At 41.5% G+C, this 23,282-nt stretch overlaps 1 protein-coding gene and 1 pseudogene across 2 annotated transcripts in view; both read right to left on the reverse strand.

The window, feature by feature from the left end:
- Positions 1-3,336: 3,336 nt before the first annotated feature.
- On the reverse strand, positions 3,337-5,351 carry LOC308420110 (transformer-2 protein homolog beta-like; annotated as a pseudogene). Its single transcript has 2 exons — positions 5,328-5,351; positions 3,337-4,250 (listed from the first exon to the last, which is right to left on the reverse strand). The product of its transcript is annotated as a transformer-2 protein homolog beta-like (transcript).
- An 11,306-nt stretch (positions 5,352-16,657) lies between these two features.
- Positions 16,658-23,282, reverse strand: part of ALPK1 (alpha kinase 1) — a gene marked incomplete at its 3' end in the record, with an annotated part of 59,782 nt that continues 53,157 nt past the window's right edge. Inside the window, exons 11-13 of the mRNA XM_080916031.1 lie at positions 19,676-19,838; positions 18,095-18,281; positions 16,658-16,857 (exon numbers count right to left, since the gene is read on the reverse strand). Of these exons, the coding sequence (XP_080772157.1) occupies positions 16,658-16,857; positions 18,095-18,281; positions 19,676-19,838 (550 nt within the window). The remainder of the gene's footprint in view (positions 16,858-18,094; positions 18,282-19,675; positions 19,839-23,282) is intronic.

A 23,282-nucleotide genomic window follows, 5' to 3' on the forward strand; every position in this document is an offset into this window, starting at 1 on the left:
CGGGAGCATGGGCGTCTACCTGGAGTTCAAGCTGGAGAGCTATGGAAAGAAAGAATCATGCAGGAGAATTATCTAGGGAGATCCATGTGTACTTCCTGATATTAGAATGTCTTTTAAAAGAATGTTCTTACTAATTCTGTCAGGATTTTATATAATGTATTTTGATCATAATCATTCCCTTCTCCCAATTTTTTCCAGATCCTTCCTTACGTCTACACCCACCCAGGTTCATTCTCTATACTCTTCTTTGTCCCTTTAAGAAAAACAAAACAAAAGAAAACCAACAAGTTCCATTCTGTCCGACCTGTGTTGTCTGACTACTCTGGGACATGGGGACTGACCTGGAGTATAGCAGTTTTACCGCATGTTAGATCATTAAGGAAAAATGACTCTCCCAGCAGCTCTAAATGCTAACTGCTCCTCAGCTAGGTCTGGGACTTCCTACCTTTTCCCTCTTCTATGCTGGGATTCTGTCTGGCTTGAGTTTGCACAGGTCTTATGTGTGCAGTCACGGTCACCATGAGTTCATACTAGCATCTTCCCTGTTGTGTCTGGAAGACACCATTTCTTTGAAGTCATCTCATGGATCCCTGAGCCTTGAGGAAAGGGATGTAATGTCTACATTAAATGCCCAACATACCATTTAAGGCTGGGCATTTCTATGACTCTTACTCTCTGTTTGTTGTCCAGTTGTGGGCCTCTGTGTTAATTCCCATCCACTGCATGAAGAAGCTTTTTCAATGAGGTTGCACTGTTCTATGGGTATAGCAATTAGTCATCAGGAGTCGTTCAGCAGAATAATATTATTGGTTTTCCCCATAGGGCCCATGCCATATCTAGCCTCAGGTTCTTGGTTTAATTGACAGTGTCAGTTATTGGTTTCATCTTGTGGAGTGAGCCTTACGTTCAATTTTAAAAAGTGATTGGTTAATCCCATAACATTGTGCCACTATTGCATCCGTGAACCTATTTTGCCAGGCTGGTTGTTATTATAGTTCCCAGAAGTCATAGCTGGGTGATATTGATGGTTTTCCAGTGGCATCATGCATTCTCGCATTGTGAACACTAACCAGTGGGATGAAGCATCCAGGTGAGGTCCAGCTTGATTTCTCCATGTTCTATGACTCGAGTGTATCTGATCTTTGCTACTTTGTGGGTTCTTCTTTCTTCCACCCTTCTTTACCCCTTTCCCACCCTTTCAATGCCCTTGTACTAGATAGGAGAGAAAAAAAGGATAGAGGGGAAAGGAAAGAGATCCCTGAATAAAGTCAGGGGTCAGAAAGAGGGTAATGTCATCATTAGACTAATTTCTTCTGATTAGAGGCATCAAATTCCTTGGTGCAAGTTTGATCTTCATTATTAGGATATCTAATTTCGTCTTGGTGTTGTTTCTTTTTTGCATATAGCTACTTAACAAACAAAGACCAACAACAACCAGCAGACAGCCCACCCTTTGGGACTCTAGCATTTTTAAAAAATGATATATTTATTTTATGCAGGAGAGTATACTGTTGCTCCCTTCAGAAACACCAGAAGAGGAAATCATATTCTATTATAGAGGGTTGTGAGCCACTCTGGTTGCTGGGGATTGAACTCAGGACCTCTGAAAGAGCAATCAATGCTCTTAACCACTGAGTCAACTTTCCAGTCCTGGGATCTAGCATTTTTATATGCTCAGAAAAGTCCTAAGAATCATAAATGCTACACAATTGCAGACACTATCTGCACCTGGCAAAATCACACCCTTGCTAGAGCATGAGGCAAATCATAGTCAGCTGATGTGGACAGTCTGAAGCAGCCACATATTCCACATCTGGGATTAAAACAAAAACATATTTTTATAATATTTCTGTGTTTTTTTTTTAAAAAAAAAAACCCAAATTGCAAAATTTTTACTACATTCAACTATGTGGTTTGTTCAGCGATAAGATCTTACTGTCAAGTTTTAGAAGGTAATCAAGGCCATTGGCAACGGACTGCAATGTTTGTGGGTCTATGGAGCCCTACTAATCAGCAAAACTACCATTTCTGATGTGGTCATTTTTATGTCTGGCCTAGGGAGAGGCACTATTAGGAGGTGTGGCCTTGTTGGAGTAGGTGTGGCCTTGTTGGAGTAGGTGTGGCCTTGTTGGAGGAGGTGTGGCCTTGTTGGAGTAGGTGTGGCCTTGTTGAAGTAGATGTAGCATTGTTGGAGGAGGTGTGACCTTGTTGGAGGAGGTGTGGCCTTGTTGGAGGAGGTGTGGCCTTGTTGGAGGAGGTGTGGCCTTGTTAGAGTAGGTGTGGCCTTGTTAGAGTAGGTGTGGCTTTGTTGAAGTAGATGTAGCATTGTTGGAGGAGGTGTGGCCTTGTTGGAGGTAGTGTGTCACTGTGGAGGTGAGCTTCAAGACCTTCCTCCTCGACACAAAAAAGCCAGTCTCCTGGCTACAGTCAGATCAAGATGCAGAATTCTCAGCAACTTCTACAGCATCGTGTGTGCCTGGTTGCTGCCATGCTTCCTGCCATGATGCTTGCTAATGGACTAAACCTCTGAACCTGTAAGCCAGCCCCAATTACATGTTGTCCTTATAAGAGTTGCCTCAGTCATGGTGTCTCTTTATAGCAATAAAAACTAAGACGCCTGGTACTGGGGTTTTTATTTAGTAGTGAGTATGTGATGTCTAGTTGGGGTATTATTCTCTATTATAGGATAACTACACTTAAACTTTTTCTACATATATATATATATACATACACACATACACACACATATATATATACATGTGATATATATAATATATAATATAAAAATATAACATATGTAGTGTTTATATTTTGTATATTATTGTATAATATATAGTATTTATAGTGTTTAATATCTACATACATGTGTAAATATGTGCATCATATATATACATATATGAATTCATTAGTAGTAGGTTTACATGTTGTTATTCTTTTTCTTTTCTATCTCTCTTTTATATTTTTAGAAAGAAAAGTAAAACCAAACTTGTTTATTGTTGCTTTTTGCCATTTTACACACAGGCCTCGATCTTCAGAATACCCTAGATTCAGTAAAAAACCCTTTTAAATGAAGTTTTGTACAATAGAAGCTTCTTAGCAGTCAAAATTTGGACTGTAAAAAAATACATGCAAAACATGCTTTTCTGAAAACACTTAACTTTGAACAAAGCACCGAACTACACAAATGCAGAATGAAAACAGCATTTCAACTCCCCCAAAAGTAGTCATCACAAAAGGTGTATAAGCCACCTAACCTCACTAGGCACTGTTCACCTGTTAACCAGGAGACAATAGAAAACATTGTCCACAAACGATATCCCAGCTCTGTGTCAGGTTTCAGAAAGTCTTCAACTTCATGACTGAATACCGACGAGGTGAGTAGGATCCTGATCGAGAACAGTCGAGAACGAGACCTGTATCCTCCACGACTGTAGTAAGGAGGCGACTGCTTTCTGTAAATCTGATCCCTGTCTTGAGCTGCTCTCCATCCTCCTCTCCCACGAGCCGCTTCCTCCCCACCTTCTCTGTATGATCTCCTATAATGGTCTTGGTCATCATAACCCCGATCATATCCTCTGTCATAATAGTCCCGGCGCCGTGAACTGCCCTGAGTGGGTCTCCCCATATAAATTCCTGGTGTTGGGGTATGGGAACTTTTATTATAGAGAAATCGACCCTAATTCGACGTCCATCGAGCTCCATTCCATTGGCACGTCCTTTAGCTTCCTTGGCATCATCTGCATTTTCAAAACATACAAAGGCGAATCCTCTTGATTTGATCTTTGGTCGTCTAGACTGCTGGCCATACACAACAGACACATCAGCGATGAGGCCATATTCAGAGAAGACTTTTCTTAGATCTCTTTCTGTGGTGTACAAGCTCAATCCAAGTACTCCATGACAACGGCCAGGGTCAGGATTTGCCGGATTCCCAACAGACGCCTGTGAGTAGACACGGGAGAATGGCTGTGGCTGTGGCATCTGCAATAATCTCGGCTGTCAGACCTGCTCCGGGACTGTCTAAGAGAACGAAATCGTGAGGGTGACCTTGTATAATGCCTTCTAGAACTTCTCCTGGATCTAGACCTAGATTCAGATCTGGATCTTGACTTTGATCTAGAATGCCTTGAACCTTCCTTGGAGCGAGACCTTGCACGTGTATGCCGTGCAGATTTCCCGGATCCGTGAGCACTTCCATTTCGGGAAGCAGAACAGGAGTCTCGCTCCCAGCATGCCGGCCTTCTCTGAAGCTGTCAAGCCCCCGCAGCCTCCCGGGATGCCAACACATGCTCCTTTGCAACACCTCCGCACCGGTCTAACCCCATGTTTTTGAAAAGGCCTTTAACATTAGTTATGTCTCTCCATATTTCTTCTTCTACCCTTTCCTTCCACTCCCCAAACAATTTCTTTCCTACTTTTTTTTTTTTTTTTTTTTTTTGATGTGTTATTCTATTTCTCCTTCCTTGAAAGATTCTTCACATCTCTTCATTACTTAGTGGTTACCTAACTTCTGGGGCTATTTCAAAGGAAATACACGGATCTAGAGCTAAAAATGCTAACACCCACGTAAGAGAGAAAACACGATGTTTGCCTCTTTTTGAATCTGGGTTATCTCACTCAAATGATTGTTTCTGGTTCCAACCATTTACTTGCAAATTTTATTTTTTACTTAACAGTTGTATAAATAATATTCCATTGTTTAAGTGTGACACTGTTTTTCATTATCCATTTATCTGTTGATAAACATTTAGGACATTTGCATTTCCTGGCTAATGGGAATGGACCAGCCACAAACATGGATGGGCAGGTACCTCTGTAATAAGATATAGATAGAGTCCTTTGAGAATCTGCTGCAGAGTGCCATAGCTGGATTATATGGAGTAGATCTATCTTCAGACTTTGCAGGAGCTCCCACATTGATTTCCACGGGGGCTGTACCAGTTTGCACTCCCACTAGTAGTGGATAAGTGTCCCGCTTCCTCCAAATCACTGACAGCCTCTGCTATGTTTTGTTCTTGTTGTTTTGTTTTTATTTTAGCCATTGTGTTTGGGGTAAGAAACATCCAAGAAGCTTTAATCTAGATTCCCCTGCTGAGTAAGGATATTGAATTTTTTAAAAGTGTTTCTTAGTCATTTATGTTTCATCTTCTGAGAATTTTCTGTTTCATTCCATGCCTTGTGGTTTTTTTTTTTGTGTGTGTTTATTGTATCTTATGTTTTTACCTGCCAGTATGTGTATGAACCGTGTGCCCGTGGAACTGGAGTTACAGGCAGTTGAGAGCCACCACGTGGGTTAGAAATCAAACCCGTGTTCCCTTCAGACTCACCAGTGTTCTGAAGTGTTGAGACATCTCTCCAGCCACTCCATGCCCTGTTTTTCAGTGGGGTGTTTGAGATTTTTGTTTCTTTTTTATCTTTAATTTTTGAGTCCTTTGTGTATTCAGGATACTAACTCTGTTAGCTGTATAGCTGGTAAAGACTTTCTCTCCATTCCATAGGCTGTCTCTACATTTGACTTATGGTGTTTTTTGCTGTACTAAATGTAGTCTTATTTGTCGAGATTGTTGGTCTTACCGGGGTTTTGTAGAGAAAGGCCTCTCCAGTGTCAAAGTTCAGGTTTATCCCTAATTTCTCTTCTTTCAGAGGCAGGGTGCCAGGTGTCCTCAGTCCACTTGTAGTTGAGTTTTGTACATAATAAAAGACAAGGATCTAGTTTCTTTCTTTTACATGTAGCTCTGCAGTTCTATCAGTACCATTTGTTGAAGAGGCATTATTTTTCTCCAGTGTTTAATTTTGGTCTCTTGGTCAAGCTTCAGGTACCTGTAGGTGCATGGACTGACTTATGGCCTGATCCTCAATTCTTTTCCAACGATCACTGTGCCTTTTTTTTTCTCTTATATGCATCTACTATGCTATCTTTATTACTATAGCTCTGCAGTATAACCTGAACTCTGGAATGAAGATGCACACACCAGTTCTTTTGTTGTTTAGAACTGTTGTAGTTGTCCTGGGTATTTGATCCCCCTGCCTCAGTTCAGAGTATCTGCAACTCCAGCTGTGCAGTACCCTGAAGATTTGTATAATCTTGGGAAAGGAGGCTTGGACAGTGAACTGGACAGAACTACATTGGGAAAAGAGATAGACTAATACAACAAAATGCTATTCTTGAGGCTTAGGGTATAAGTCAGTGGTGGAGTCTTTGCTTTGCATATGGCGAGTTCTAGGTTCGAATCCACAGTTGCACCAAAACAAAAGAAAAGCAACACTCTGTCCTTTGTCGAGCCACACCCAAAAGATGGTTCCTGGAATACACCACTAAGATAACAGAGGCGATATTGTGCTCACAGCCTTCCCAGACCTCCTGATGCATTGCTCTCACGGGGTGCTGTTGGGCTTAGCAACAGAAGCACAAGGAACTGCAGTCTCAACCTCTCTAAATGGCGGTATCTGGTCTGTTTCCGGTTGGCTCCAGCTGGAAGGTTGAATATTGAGTGTCCTGGGAGGTCAGATTGCTGTCAGACATGGCTGCCGGACATGGTCACAAACACTGCAATAAATAAGCAACTCTTCATCCAGCTCCCTTTTCGCAATCGCATGACCAAGACAGAATAAGGTTTCCTAAAAACATCATTTTTTTGAATCCTGAAATGTCTATTAAGATCATTTGCTATAACAACATTAACATTCCTTTTACATATTTTTCAATTTTGTCTTTTAAACAATTGGGGTGCATGCTGGTTAGAAAAATGTTTGTAATTGGACCCTTTTGGACAAATCTTCAAAAAGGATCAAATAGGTAAAGTTCAATATATACCAAAAAGACCAATGAGTTCAGGTTATCCAGCGTTCCATACACACACACACACACACACACACACACACACACACACACATACACACATATACATATATATATATATATATACACACACACACACATGCATACATACATATATATTCTTTTTGAGGCAGGGTTTCTCTGGATAGCACTGGCTGTCTTAGAACTTGCTCTGTAGACCAGCAGGCCTTGAACTTGGAGATCCTCTGACTCCTTAGCGGTGTGGGCCTAGCTTTAATCAAGCTTTTAAAAAGATGAATGACAAGGTCTTTTGATGTCTTGGGCAATTTAGTATTGTCTGTCCCCGGTCATCAGCTGTAATTTAGCCAGTAGAGTTAAAGCAGTTGTAGGCCTAAATAACTTGGATCTTAACAACATCTTTCTGATCACCTGCATATCTCCCCTCCAGTCATGAGCCAGGAGTGTAGTGCAGTAAAAAGAGTGCAGTGCCCCTCCCACAGAGCTCCACAGACTGAAGAGTAATGCATCCTTGTAAATAGTTATGTCTAAAGATGCTTAGGAAGAACTCTTTGTGGATGAAATGTATCCCAGCTTAGCCAGAGATGAGGGCCACTTTGGTGTGGAGAGAAGACAGAAGGCAGGGCATGGGCTCAGGTCTCTCTCAGAGCCGATGTTGCCAAGGAACCGAACTGTGCAGCTCTGACTGTCTGACACTATCTTAGTGTATCCTCAGTGGTACTTGTCTGTAAGTCCTAAGCACTTGTAACTGCTTTTGTCAGGACAATTGTAGCTTTGAGTCTTTCTTCCAGGCTTTACCATTCTGAACTTTTATGCATCCCCATTGTCAGATCTTGCTAACGTGTCTAAGATGACTCTGAGGCTGGCACGTTGATAGCTTGTGTGTGGATTCAGCCTAGTTCTTTGCATGGATATGCCCTGGAGGCTGGGGAAGGATACAGCTGGCCAGAGGCTCCTGGCCCTCCTCTTCCGTCCTCTCTGCTGCAGGTGGCTCAGTAACTGCTGTCCAGCCCAAGGGAACACAGCCCATGATCCAGGTGCTCAGTCCAGAGAGAACGTTCCCTATTGAAATCACGTTGGGAACATGGCCTCTCAAAGCCAGTCGCTGTGTGTTCTTCTGTTATGTGGAAAAGACCATGGCGAATGTCTAACAAAAGTGTTTAAACAGCCCCTTTCATTTTTGGTGATTTGTGTAGGGGAAGAGTTTAAATCTTGTGACTGTCTTTAACAGAGAAAATCTATGAAGTCCAAGGCTGACTCTTGATGATACAGTATACTCAAACACACACTTATATAAAGTATGCTGTATGTACTTATACCCTGTATACATTTTACATTATAGAGAATAAAACTAATGTGAAAATTACAAATTAGGAAATCCCTATGAAAATAAAAACTATACTTTGAAAACATAACAATGAAAAAAATTTAATGGTGTTGCCTAAAATAATGAAATCTAAAGAAGACATAATTATTTTAAATCAGTGTTATTTCTGATAAGGTTTACCTATGAGATTCAAATTAAACTTGAGGAATCTTTCTAGTTAAACAATTCACTGGAAAGAAAAGGCCTCTTCTTGCATTGTTAACTTTAACTGATACAAATTATTTCATGTGATAGGAAACACTCTACTTTGTCTGCTGGCTTTTGAACATCCCCCCCCCCCACAAACAAGAGTAACTGTTACATATTTGATTATGTAAAAGTAATACTTGTGTAACTCAGTTATTTGCCTCTGCCTCGGGAAATAAAGGCTATAGCTTGTGTTTCCCCGTGAACTCACGTCTTTAAGAGATTTATAGAAAATGTGATTAGTGTGTGACTGGGACAATAGAACAGCAGCCCCGATAACTGGACACTGTGCCTGACAGATCTGTAACTTCCTCGGATGAAGCCCACTGCCTGGGGCCTCATGGCTGCTCATTTATTCCACCAAATTGAAATCAACCGAGGAGGCAACCAGACAATAAATTGTGTGTCCATCTCTGGTAATCAAGTTGGCATCTTCAACAGCAAAGGCTTGTACGAAGATTTCACAGCTCCCTTTTCAAGCTGAATTTCTCTTTGTGCTAGCCCATGCAGGGAATAAAAGTGGTGACTCGCTGTAAAATAATGTTCTTTTTCTGTTTTCTTAGCGCATTCTCTGCCTTACCACCTAGTAGTCGAGCCAAGGGTTTCCAGCTTCTGTGAAACTGCCACTTAACTGCTTGAGGGGGATTCTTTTGTCTGGGCATTGGAACAAGATAACCGACTTAATCTTCCTAGTAACACGTGAGTCGCCATGTATCATTTTAATCTGTAAGACACTGGGGCTGAGTAGTGTCACATGCTGATTTTACTTTTCTATGAGAAAGTGACTCTCTGGCTTAATGATGGATTGCTTGTTCCCTTTAAACAACAGTCAAGATGGTGAATGCCCTGGGGTGATAGACAAGAGTGTGCAGTGGGAACCAGGGTAAAGCCGATGGCCCGGTTCAAGTTCACCTGACAAAGCTGGAGCAGTCTGCAGGCAGCATTCGAGAGAGGATTATTCACACTTGCATTATATTTTTGAATGCATTTTCTCTCCCGTGCAGCTGCAGAGCTCCAGCACACTGAAGGCTTATGCACCATAATAAAGAGATTTCTTTTCTCTCTCATTCTCTCATTTCTTACATGTTACACCTAGTTTCTACAGAACTGTTTGGGCTGGGGACGTCTGTATATCCAGACAATACAGAAGGGACATGTTTTCCGAACAATATCCCCGTTAAAGTCAGTAATGCTAGCCTGATGTTTCTGATCTCAGAGGCAGTAAGGGTGAAATCTTTTTAAGTTGAACTTAACTCCTGGGACTCAGCTTTTCAAAAGAAAATTCTACAAATGCAAAAAGCGAAAGAGTAAAATTAAAAGAAACAAAACAGTAACGGAGTTTTCTGAAGACTTCTTTGGATCCTCAATGTCTGCCTGGCAGTAAAGAATGGGGAAGAAGGGTCAAAAGCTTCTGATACTCTAGCAAACCAGGTTTCTGTATAAACTAAAGGTCAGACTGAAGATATTCTGAATTTTCACTTTGTTCCGCCACCTGGCTGCGGAGTAATTTTCTGAAATCCACTGGCCCGCCTTCTGATTGCTTTTTGCCTTTGTAGCAAGAGGAGAGATCAGTAGGCACTTACTGAACATGAGAGCTGACGGGAACCACCACCAGGCCCCTCCTTTCTTATGTTTTTCACTCTCTTACTTAAGCAATATAAGCTTTAGGCCCAGGACAGCCTGGTGAGACATTCAGCCACGTCCCTAAGGCCCCCAGTGATCCCATCCTGTCTCTTTTCCCTTCCCCATATTGGTCCAGGCTGTGTCTGTATGAACAATGTGGGAATGATGGTGTAGCTTCTGAGGTAGGGTGTTGCATGTGCTGTGGTTTCTGTCTATCTGGTCTGGGATTTCTCACTCATCAAACTGTCAGGTCCTGTGGAGGAGGAGGGACCAAGGCTTCAGATCCACTCTGCCAGCAAGAGAGAATTCTACTGCCAACGTCTGTGTGAGACAGTAGCTGCAGATTTTCCAGGCTCAGCCAAGCTCTCTGATGACTACAGCTCCACTGACATCCCGACAGCCACCTAGTCAGAGCTACCTCCTAAGCCAATCCTGATTTCCCATCTCTGCAAATGGCAAGGAAGCTAATAAATGAAGTTTGTGTAGCCTTTGTAATTTGAAAATATTTTTTGCATCAGTCATAGTATTAGATAAATAACAGAAAGACATTTAGAATTCAGATACAATTCAGATAATTTGGTCCAATCTTAGATTAGCATCGATGTTGGCTGAACAGCAATGGCTGTTCAGTTACTTTTGGAGTTTAAAGTAGGCTTCCATAGGTTGTGACTGGGCCTGGGAGAATAAAGGCTCTCAGGGAAGATGGTTTCTCCCAGAAAGTTTGGTTCTTCTCCCCTTCATTACTTTTGTGTTGTAAGAATACACAAAAAAGAGATACAGATATCCATGTTAACTAAGCCAGTTAATGGTCTATGAGTCCTTTCCTAGCTGGTAATCAAGAATGGGCTCATGTTTTTAAAGCCAAGATTACAATCCAAATAACTCACATCAAAGTGGGATGAGGGTCTTGGTTCTGCTAGAACATAGTAATTACTTCAGACATTTCATGACAATTACACTTGACTCATACCCTCTTCAGTTAGTTTACATTAATTCGGCTAATACATCGGGACCATGGCCAAAGTGATGGGAATCTCAACTCTGTTGCCAAGACAGTTATGACTGTCTGAGGCAAAGGGCTAAAGAGTATCTAAGCAAAAACAAAATGGAGTCAGAACAAGATGGCGTTACCTTAGTCACTTCATTGTGACTTTTCTGGGGAGATTAGCACTGATGACCAAGCAAAGCAATTACTCCACTCAAATCTAGCTTAACTGGGTTTCTTAGAGCATGGGTGACTCAAAGTCAGCTACTGCCACCAAAAAACCTACCTCAGCTTGGGTGACGGCTGTATCCTTAGAGCTAGCTCTCTGAAAGTTCTTCCAGTCTGGTCCGAGACTATCTGTCCCAGCAATTTTAAATGCTTCTGTAACCCTGGGAAGGGGGTCTTGTGAATATTTAAGTTTTAAAACTTCCAAAGACTGTAAGTTGGTTAACTTTCTGAGCCTTTCTATGGAGACAGCATGACAAATTTGCCTGAGTCAGGCTTATTGTCCTTAACATTCTTCTGCAATGACATACTTACATTGGTGTGTGTGCGTGTGTGTGTGTTTTCATGTTCGTGTATATGTGAAAGCCAGAGGTTTAAGCATGCATCTTCCTCTCTCATACCTCATCTTTTTTTTTGTTTGGTTTTTGTTTTTGTTTTTGGGGTGTTTGTCTGTTTTTGAGACATGGTTTCTTTGTGTAATAGCCCTGGCTCTCCTGGACTTGATTTATAGACCAGGCTGGCCTAGAATTCACAGAGGTCCACCTGCCTCTGCCTCCCGAGTACTGGGATTAAAGGCATGCATCCACCACATCAGGTTCTCCTATCTTTTATTATTTTTTGCACAGGGTCCTACATGGAACCTTGAGCTTTTCAACTTGGCTAAGTTCACTGGCTGATGAGTGAACGGAACCTTCAGGAATAAAAGATTTGAGGAAAAGGACTAGGGATGAGAAAAGAAAGGAGACAGAAAGCTGGGGCCAGGAGATTTGTCAAAAGCTGATGGCTGTGCCAAGCAAGCTCATTGAGTTGTGCAGCCTCTAATATAAAATACCGTTTGTAGGGGGAAGATGGGACAGAATCAGCTGAAAGCTAATTATGCAGCATTGGGAAGGAGAACACATAACACCACAGACATAGTTGCCTTAAGACTGATGACCACATACCTTCAGTGGGGAGACTTGGGTTCCCATTAGGCACAGTCTTGACTCCATTAATGTCCTAGACTGGGCCTTGCCAAGTCTGCACCTGGGCAAGGAAACAGGACTAATGTTTCCTTTGTCCTTGGGTAGTCCTAAGTCCCTAACCTCTTCCTGTCATTGCTTCATCTCCCAAATGTGCCAGCTCGAAATCCTGTGTGTGGATGCCTCACGGTTTTTTAGGGCAGGAGACTGGGCACAGGGTGGCTCTTCCTCAGCTCAGTGTCTCACAGGGCTCAGGTGTGACCAGACTGGGTTCTCATCTATCTGCACCACGACCAGGGGAGGATCCACTTCTAAGCTTGTCAGTTTCTTCGCAAATTCCTCAAAGTAGAGAAAGTAAAACAATGTATATTGGAGTCGATAGTATTTTCTTCCACTGGATTGCTGAGAAATACTTTAAAAGTCCTATATTCAAAATATTCTGCAATAAGCATGTCCTATCCCAAAATAATATTACATGGTTTCAAGATAGACATGGTGGTCTATCCTGCCACTTGGGAAACGGGGGGGGGGGGGGGGGGAGGAGGTGCTGGGAGACAGACAGGTCCAAGACTTTCTCAGAGGCCACAATAAAAGGAAAAAGGGAGCTTCAGTTCTGTGTCCCTGACCATGAGTGGATGGGCTATTCTAGTAGGGGCTTGAGAGACTGCAGTGCTGAGAGCAATGTAGACTGTGGAGGTCTAGCTCATGAGGTTTCAGCATAAAACAATATTAGCAACTTCTCTAGAAACTGTTTCTGTGATATGTTGTCAAAGACTCTGATTGCTTACTTCCCCTTTCCTAAGAACTTGTCTAAGGCTAAATTAAAACTAACTTATTAATTTTTTGGTGGAGGCAATATCAGAGCAGCATAACATTAAGTCTATGTCATGGGTATTATTATTATTTTAATTTAGTTTATGTGTATATGTATTTTGTCTACATACATGTTTGTACACATACATACTTGGTGTTCTCAGAGGCCAGAAGAAGGAATAGAGTCAGTCACCCAGGACTGGAATTACAGATGGTTGTGAGCTGCCTTGTGGATACTGGAAATTAAACCTGGGCTCTCTGGAAAAAGCAGCCAGTGTTCTTAATTGCTGAACCATCTTTGCAGTCCCAAACATAGTTATCACTAATGAATGTTATGCAGATCTATAACAAAAAAGAGCAAGCGAGACAGAAAATCAAAATGTATAGTTTGAAGACAGAACATCACTGAATTTAGTGTTGCAGCAAAAACTGTGTTTAAAGAGAGAAGGAAATTACCGACCTTAAGAGAGGCCTCCTGCTGTCAGCATTGGAATAAAGACAGGGATGCTCTTAGGACAAGACCCACCCAATCGAGCTTCCAGCTCAAAAGCTGCTGTGTAGGCTTAGTTTTTTTGTTTTTGCTTTTGTTTTTGTTTTGTTTTTTTTTGTTAAATCTACTATATTTAGGGTTCGACCTCCCTTCTAGCTCACCTATCAGAGATAGAAGAAAGATAATGTTGGTAGGAAAAGGGGGTTGTGGGTTTGTTTAGAAGGAGTCCCTTAGGGCGATTTTACCCTCCATTGTTTGGACATCATTTGTCCAGTTCAATAACAAACACTGAACACGAATCAATATCAATGGCATGATCTAATAGAAGCATCAAGGCTCCACCAAATCGACACGAGTCAGCAGGAGCAGCCAGAATACCAAGCACGGGAAGTTCTTTGGCAAGTTCCTCTCTATGAAGTGAGGACCGTGAAGACCAGTAAATGGCATAGCGTCACAAGAGCGTCCTCTTATTATGTGTGGGGTTCTATTTATGTTCTTTCTAAACGTCACATGCCCTCTCACAAGTCAGCTTCCAGGAAAACATCACGTGACACAACTGAGTCATTAAAGAAACCAGAAATTTCCACTTCACCGATGCTCGTGGGCGCAAGGGTTAGGGCTCATTCCAAACTGTCCACCAAACTTGTCAGCGTGGTCCAAGTGGTATTGGCTATAGAATCATGAAGGATGCATGTGGAAAGGATTATGAATTCTTTCTCTCTGGTTTCAGAGAGCTGTGGACCAGGCAGTGTATTGCAGGGGACTCCCTACCTGAAGGTCCTGAGGCTGTTGTATGATGGTGTGAAGGTGAAGGAAGACTGCAATGGAGACCTGCAGTGATTTCTTTTTTGTTATTGTGATAAACATCAAGACCAAAACTACTGATAGAAGAGACAGTTTATTTGGGCTTATAGTTTCAGAGGGACAATTCCATCATGGCAGAAGATATGGTAGCAAGCAGGAGGTAAGATGCCTGGCAACAGAAAGTGAGAACTCACATCTTCAAACACAGGTAGAAAGCAGAGAGAGAAAACTTCAAATGGCATTGAGAGTTGTTAAAAAATTCTCAGCGACCACCTCCAGTGATACTTCCCCCAACAAAGCCACACCCCATAATCCTTTCCAAACAGTACCACCAACAGGGGACCCAGTAGACAAATGCTCAAGACTACGGTAGACATTACTCATTCATACTACTAAAAGACCACAAGATGTTGAGGATGCCAGAGCTGTAAGGTATCCGTCAAGGAGAGCAGTTTACAGGAAGTGTGACCAGCTCAAGAGAGAGATGTATGATGAAGTCAGAAAAGCTGCAGGGGTTGAGACATCTAAGCCATATGGAATGAATGTCCAGACACCAGATCTGGAGCTATAGACTTTGGCTTTTGCCCTGACTGGTTTCTGTCTTGTTTTGGTCTAGTTATTTTCTTAATATGCCCCAATTCCTGTCTTTGGAAATAGTAATGAATGTTCTGTGCTATAATCATATATTAGAAGTATGTCATTTGCTTTTTGATTTTGTAGAGAATTTTATTGAGTCTTAGAAGTGACTTTGGATTTTGAAACAGTAGAGACTGCGAAAAACTATAAGTACTTTTGAGGCTTGATGAAATGTGTTTTGTATTATATGACCAGGAACCTATGAGGACACTGAGTATAATGTAGTGGATGAAATGAGAATATTTCTATAGTCTTGGGTATTTGAACACTTGGTTTAGTTAATGGTGCTGTTTGGTGGTGGTGGTGGTGGGCAGACCCAGTGAGGAAGAAGTGGGGCCTGGAATCCTAGAAATTGCTACACTCAGAGCCTTAGGAGGGCTTCCAGCACTGGAGCCCTGCCCATTATGCTGGTGACCCCTTTTCTGTTCCAGTAAAGCTTGTAGTTTTGGTGTGTTCCCCACCCCTACCCTCTTACCCTTCCTGCCCTGTGATGTCATTCAATGCTTCTCTTTCTCAGTGGCTGTCCATTTTCCTTTTTTTGTCACTCTCCCTTCCCTGGCATTTTTGTCTGTCACATCCCTCCAGTCTGTTACCTTTGCTTCCTCTGCTCTGTCTTCTCTCTAAGATACAATATATATATATATATATATATATATATATATATATATATATATATATATATATATATATATAATTATATAAGATACACAATTCTCTGTCCGTCCTTCTACACAAACTCTGTAGTACTCCTCAATGACTCCTCATTCCGGACATCTTAGCACAGTATGTGATGGCTAATATTTATAGTTAGTTTGACAAGATTTAGAAATATCTAGGAGACAAGGCTCTAAACCTGTCTCTGAGGAAGTTACTAGATTGCGTTAACCCAGGTGAGAAGACACACCCTAACGTGGGAGGTTCCACTGAGCATTTACGTAAAATAATTACCAACCTTGTGTGAAGAAGATGTATGGGGAAAACAATAGGCTGTGGTGACCCTGTGGTATGTGACCACTTTTCCATAACATCTTTCATAGATAGAAATGCACTAGAAGAAAACATGGGAGAACCAGAAAGAAACCCAGAACACTGAAATATCTGGTATCCCACACAAACAGTAAGAAGATTGGTGACGTCAGCTCACTTTAAACAAAATAACAGTTTTACAAAAAGGCATATATTAAAAGAAAAATGAAATTTGAAACCTTTTCAGGAGTTTGGGTGTTTTAAATTTACAAAGAACTCCCAAGTTGGAAGGAAAGCAGCTGCAGTATCAGTTTTAACAGATAATAACCAAAACTCTCCAAACATAAAAAAACAAATGAAACCATAACCAAACTACCAAACAGCACAACAAACCAAAACAGCAATGCCTTAATGACAGCAGTTTGATTTCAGCTGAGGTTTGCATCCATTGTGGGTTGGTTGGGGCCATTTTCCATGTTGTCTCCATACAACCCAGGACCTTGAATATCATATACAACTGCAGAGCATAGGACAGCCTCCAGACATGTCCCCACGTCAGAGGGAACAAGGTCTATGGGATCTTGTCCTGGAAGTGAGTGTAGGTCTGAGATTGACACTTGTGAATTCCTCTCATAAGTCAATAGCTGGATCATCCATTGGTCCAATCAATCAATCAATCAATCCGTCAACACATGCCTCGGACTAGAAGGAGGCAGATCTGGTGCTAGGTTCTTGAAGGCTTGTCAAGCTTCCAACCCACAGCCTACATCTTACTTGTTTGCTCCAGTGAAGGTCTAGTCAGAGAAAGACGGTGGCATATTTCATTACAGCTTGCATGTTGGTTATTAAAGAAGTAAAATATGCCCCGCTTTCCAAAGTTTGTAGTGACGTCTTTCTGATCTACAGAGTGAATCTGAGGATCTGTGAGGTAGATGAGGCCTTTCCCATTACCAGTCACCCAGCCTAAAAGAGAATGAATACATCTGAGCATCATATGCTCTAGAAATGTCAACGCATGCATGCACGCACATATGTAACACATGCGCACTTAAAGAGATACATTTAAAACTTGATCATCCTGTGATTTATGTTTAGTACATTTCTGCCAAGGCATTTGAGATGTGTGTGCTAATTACTAGTTTAAGGAAAAGAACTGAGTACTACATTAGAACGTATGTCAAGTATGACATGCTGAGATACTGAATATTTGCAGAATTGTAAAGCATAATGTTCATTTAGAATAATTACTAAAATCTCAATGTCGACCATTTGTCTTGAATTTGAAGTTTCTTGATGCCTTATTCACTAAGTCCTACATTTGCCTGCCTACCCTACACTTATGTATTGAGTACCGAAACTGTGCATTTTCTATATACTAAGTACACAGTAGTGAATGAAATGAAAATGCTTGTTCCAACTAAGCGAACATTCTCATGAAGAGAGACAGATAATAAACTATGGATATGGAAAGCACACAGTGTGACAGCTGGAAATGCTGTGAAGGAAGAACTGGGTATTGAAGGTCTCTTGCTAGAATATACATGAATTGCTATGAATGTAATAACTGACAAACTGAAAAAAATCACTAATATTAATATGGATTTTAAGTACACATAGCTTCCTGTTTCATGATTCCAAATATGAAACTCATTAGCTTTTCAAGATGGATAAAGGGCTAGAGAAAAGGAAAAAAAAACCAGGGATGATTTTAAATTCAATCAATTAATTAACTATTAATTATCAATTTCCCTGTGGAGGCCAGAAGGATTATTGGATAACTTGGAACTAGAGCCATAGTTGTGAGCAGTTAACCACGTGGGCCCTGGGTTCGAACCTGGGCCTTATATAAGGACAGCCAGGGCTCTTAACCACTGAGCATCCTTCAGCCCCATGAAAGACATTGAGAGAATTTTGAAGTGAAATGCAGTAGTAAGAAACTGAATTCACTTGCATTCACTCAAGTGGAAGAAGCTCGTAGAGACTGCAACTGAGCCCAAGAGACCACAGGCTCATGGGTAATGAGGTGCCTAAGTCACTTAGGAATCATTTGTTACATGCAGCAAAATCAATTATCTTAATTCTGAACCATATCCTGCGCATAGAATGGTGTATGATATATGATTATATATGACTGATGATTAGTGAAATCAGTTGCAATATTCAGAATTATAAAAAAAAAATGATGCCTTGTTTTACGTACCTTGTAAATCAACCACAACATCTCTACGGTTAGAAAACTCATACGAAAAATGGCCATAGGCCAATCCATACTCTGTAGCTTTGTACTCAGTTTTGACTACTTTGGTGTTATTGGATAACTTGACGAATTCTCCCAGTATGTAAGGCTCCACACTGATGCATCCCTTTATAGTCCTGTCTTCCAAAATCTGCAACATAGAGATGGGAGGTGAGATTCACAACGGTGAGCATCACAGTCTGCACAGTGGGGTAGATCTCTGTGTGGACTGAGGTTCTATCACGGAGAGTTATGAGTCTAGACTTCAATTTTCTCAGAGCTAGGTCTAAGAGGAATAATAATTACTCTTCAGTTTAGTAACTGGGCTTACTAAAAGGACCAAACGATAAGATAAATACAAAGAACCCAGCATCACCTGTAGAGTAAAACAGAATCTACAGTGATTATTGCTCATAGAATAACCTGATCACTCATTAAAAAAGAAAAAAAGAAAAAAAGAAAGGCCACAAGGGCTAGACAGGTGGCTCAGTGGTTAAGAGCACTCACTGCTTCCAGAGGACCAGAGTTTAATTGGTTCACTTCTATAAATCCAGTCCTAGGGGATCCAATACCCTCTTCTGGCCTCTACAGGCACAAACCACACAGTGGTGCACAAACAATGCAGACAAAATATTTACATGCATAAAAAATTAGAGTACAGTGAGCTAGTCTCAGGCTGGCTTGCCAGAGCTTGTGATGGATTATGCCTTGGGACTAGAGGCTGATTAATTAACTCATGCATTTCTGTATGAGGAAGTTGACTTAGAGGTTAGTAGTAATGCCTGTAAGATGCTCATATACTTTCTGACATAAAGATACAAACCGGATGACACCTATAATAGAAATACTTTTAAAATGAATCAAAACATCTCTGGTCAACAAAAAAAAAATATTACAAATATAAATGCAGAAAGGCTCCAATCTATCTGGGGAAACAGGGTACTCTTGATCCAAAAAAGAGAGAACAGCAGGGAGATTTGCCTTTCTCTCTCTAACGTGATGTTTAGTAAAGAGAGATTGGTTTCAATGTCTCTGAAATCCGAGATAGAAGGAGACAGGTTGGGCCGAATCTAAGAGCACCAACTAGGCCTGACAACTACAATTCTTTGAAAGTGAGGTGCTTATGGTTTTTCCTTGATAAATATGTTCAAGGTACAGATTATTGTCACTTAGTCACAAAGATTGAGAGAAGGAAATGCAAGACAAGGGGTCTATGTTTCATGCTGAGGGAATAATTTTTACAAACTACAACCTTGAAGGTCCTTTTGTAGTGAGACAAGACACAAAGGAAAGTCCATCAAGAAGACCGACTTAGCCAGATGCTAGGATCAACAGTGACTCTGATGTCACCCCAGCAGCTGGATGGGGCAGACGGTCATTCTAATCATGTATTTTTTTTAATAGGATGACGTCGATGAAGCAGAGGAAGGGGTAGGAACTAGACGTGTACAATCTTACTGGACCATGCCAGAAGTAGACTTGAAATAGAAATCAAACCTACTATCTAGCTGCAGGCTTGTCTAATTAGCCGAACTAATGCTTTACCAGCAATATTGTAGATGGGATGTAGAACATCTGCGTTGGAATCTTTTGTTCATAGAGTCTCTTGTTAAACTCTGTCACATAGTGCTGCGCTGTCATCTGCCGCTCCACATCCGTGAAGTGGTACCTGAGCCCCTTCCGCTCTTTGTACTCCTTCCCAACGTATCTATGGATGGACAAAACCCACATTGCAACATGTAAAAATGACCTTTACTATAGACTAAATCAGAAAGACTGACGGACCCACAAGAAGACCAACTGAGTCAGCTAACTTGGACCCTAGGGAGCTGCTCCCAAAGACTGAACCACCAAACAAAGAGCAAGCATGGGCTGAATCTAAGACCCCACACATATGTAGGATATGTGCAGCTTGCTCTTCATGTGGGTCCCCCTACAACTGGAGAGGGATCTGCCCCTGACTCTGCTGTCTGCCTGTGGATCCTCTTCCCCGAACTGGACTGCCTTGTCTGACCTCAGTGGGAGAAGATGCTCCGAGTCCTGCAGTGACTTGATGTGCCAGGCTGGGTTGATGCCCAAGATGGGGAACTCCCTCTTTTCAGAGGAGACAGAGAGAAAGGATGGGTGTGTGTGTGGAGAGACTGTGTATGCATGTGGGACAGGGAGGAGAGGAGGTCTGCGACCAGGATATAAAGTGAATAAATAAGTTAATGAAAAAAAGGAAAAGCATGCAGTTTAAAAGATAATTCTGGGACCTAGAGAGATGCTCAGTGGTTAAGAGCACTGACTGTTCTTCCAGAGGTCCTGAGTTCAAATCCCAGCAACTACATGGTGGTTCCAAACCATCTGTAATGTGATCTGATGTCCTCTTCTGGTGTGTCTGAAGACAGCTACAGTGTACTCATACACATAAGATAAATAAATCTTTTTTTAAAAAGATAATTTCTATTTCTTATCTAATCAATATCAATTGTTTTAACTTCATATCTAAATACTTTTATTTATTTTTGTTTATCTTGTTTTTTTTAAATTTTTAAAAATTGAATATTTTCTTTACTTACATTTCAAATGTTATCCCCTTGCCAGGTTTTCCTTCTGGAAACTCCCTATACCATCCTCCCTACCTCTGCCTCTATGTGAGTGCTTCCCCACCCACCAACCAACCCACTCCCACCTCCCCACCCTGGCATTCCCCTACACTGGGGCATTGAGCCTTTCCAGGACCAAGGGCCTCTCCTCCCATTGATGTCCCACAAGGCCATCCTCTGCAACATTTGCAACTGGAGTCATGGGTCCCTCCCTCTATACTCTTTGGTTGGAGGTTTAGCTCCTTCGAGCTCTGGTAGGTCTAGTTAGTTGATACTGTTGTTCTTCTTATGGGTTGCAAACCCCTTCAGCTCCTTCAGTTCGTTCTCTAACTCCTCCATTGGGGACCCTGTCCTCAGTCCAATGGTTGGCTATGAGCATCCGCCTCTGTATTTATCAGATTCTGGCAGAGCCTCTCTGGAGTCAGTTATATCAGACAGTAAGCACATCTTGGCATCAGCAATAGTGACTGGGTTTGGTGTCTGTATATGTGATGGATCCCCAGGTGGGATAGTTTCTGGATGGCTTTTCCTTCAGTCTCTGCTCCACACTTTGTTTCCATATTTTTTTCCCTTGAGTATTTTGTTCCCCTTTCTAAGAAAGACTGAAGCATCTGCACTTTGGTTTCCCTTCTTCTTGAGCTTCATATGGTCTGTGAATTGTATCTAGTGTAATCCAACCTTTGGGGCTAATATCCACTTATCAGTGAGTGCATACCATGTGTGTTCTTTTGTGATCGGGTTACCTCACTTAGGATGATATTTTCTAGTTCTATCCAGTTGCCTAAGAATTCCATGAAGTCATTGTTTTTAATAGCTCCACTGTGTAAATATACCACATTTTTTTGTATCCATTCCACAGCTGAAGAATATCTGGGTTGTTTCCTGCTTCTGGCTATTATAAATAAGGCTGCTGTGAACATAGGAGCATGTGTCCTTGTTATATATTGGAACATCTTTTGGGTATATGCCCAGGAGCAGTCTAACTAGGTCCTCAGGCAGGACTATGCCCAATATTCTGAGGAACCTCAAGACTGGTTTCCACAGTGGTTGTACCAGCTTGTAATCCAAAAATGAAGGTGTGTTTCTTTTTTCCACATCCTTGCCAGTATCTGCTGTCACCTGAGTTTTTGATCTTAGCCATTCTGACTAGTGTGAGGTAGAATCTCAGGGTGATTTTCATTTGAATTTCCCCGATGACTAAGGATGTTGAATATTTCTTTAGGTGCTTCTCAGCCATTTCGTATTCCTCAGTTGAGAATTCTCTGTTTAGCTCTGTACCTTATTTTTAATAGGGTTATTTCGTTTTCTGGAGTCTAACTTCTTGAATTCTTTGTATACATTGTATATTAGCCCTCCGTCAGATGTAGAATTGGTAAAGATCTTTTCCTAATCTGTTGGTTACTGTTTTGTCCTATTGACAGTGGCCTTTGCCGTACAAAAGCTTTGCAATTTCATGAGGTCCCATTTGTCTATTGTTGATCTTAGAGCATAAACCATTGGTGTTCTATTCAGGAAAATTTCCCCAGTGCCCATGTGTTTGAGGCTCTTTCCACTTTTTCTTCTATTAGTTTCAGTGTACCTGGTTTTATGTGGAGATCTTTGATCCACTTAGACTTGAGCTTTGCACAAGATAAAAAGGGTCTATTTGCATTCTTCTGCATGCTGAGTGCCAGTTGGACCAGCACCATTTGTTGAAAATGCTGCTGAATAATTTTACAACAGTGGACAGCTCATGCTAGCTGGCCTGATGAAATATGGAGGGAAATTATCCAGTCAATGTGCTAGTTCTTCACACCTGTGTGTAAAGCACAGGTCAGCACAGTGTACTAGAATATGGTTGGACTCTAGAGCCCAACACTCTCTTCTGCAGTGTGGCCTTAAATGTGTCAACTACTCAGTATGAAGCCTCTGCTCCTCCCTGTGTGATTATTTCATCTTGTGAATACCAATTTTACCAAGACCTATTATGCACACACTGATGTACCAGGTCTGAGGGTGTTAAGGAAAGTATGAGCTGTTAGATTTGTAACTCTCAGGGGCTCATAGTATAATCAGACAGAGACTATACAAGGGAGTAAATAATTAAATAATGCATAATTACAGTACTACATCTCATTATAGTAATTTATACTTGCTATTAGAATTTATTAGTAATGTCACATGTGCTTAGAGGGACCTATAAAATCAGAGGGAGTTGTCAGCATCATGGGCCACCATGAGAGCAAACTTGCACCGGAGATCTCTGAATCTCATATACTTAAGGAGGCTACCGTTCTGGCCACTCAGACTCCTGGGGATGAGAGCAATGACAGTGGGAGGTGCACACACAGGTGCAGCCTCTGTGGAATCAGAGCACCAGAGAGAGAAGGAGTTTCCTGAGAGTGACGGCCCAGTGCCAGCACTGACGCATTTCTGGGACATTCTTCTAGGATTTTGGATCATCAATCCTGTGGATAGGAAGAGAGTTTCCTTCTTTATGCTGTTTTTCTTTAGCATCAGTCTCCTGTAGTCACTTTAATTTTAATATGCTAACATTTTTATTGTGTCTTCCATTAGATAGTTCC

This window comes from Micromys minutus, assembly GCF_963924665.1.
Source record: "Micromys minutus genome assembly, chromosome: 4".
In the NCBI taxonomy this organism is placed as follows: domain Eukaryota; kingdom Metazoa; phylum Chordata; class Mammalia; order Rodentia; family Muridae; genus Micromys; species Micromys minutus.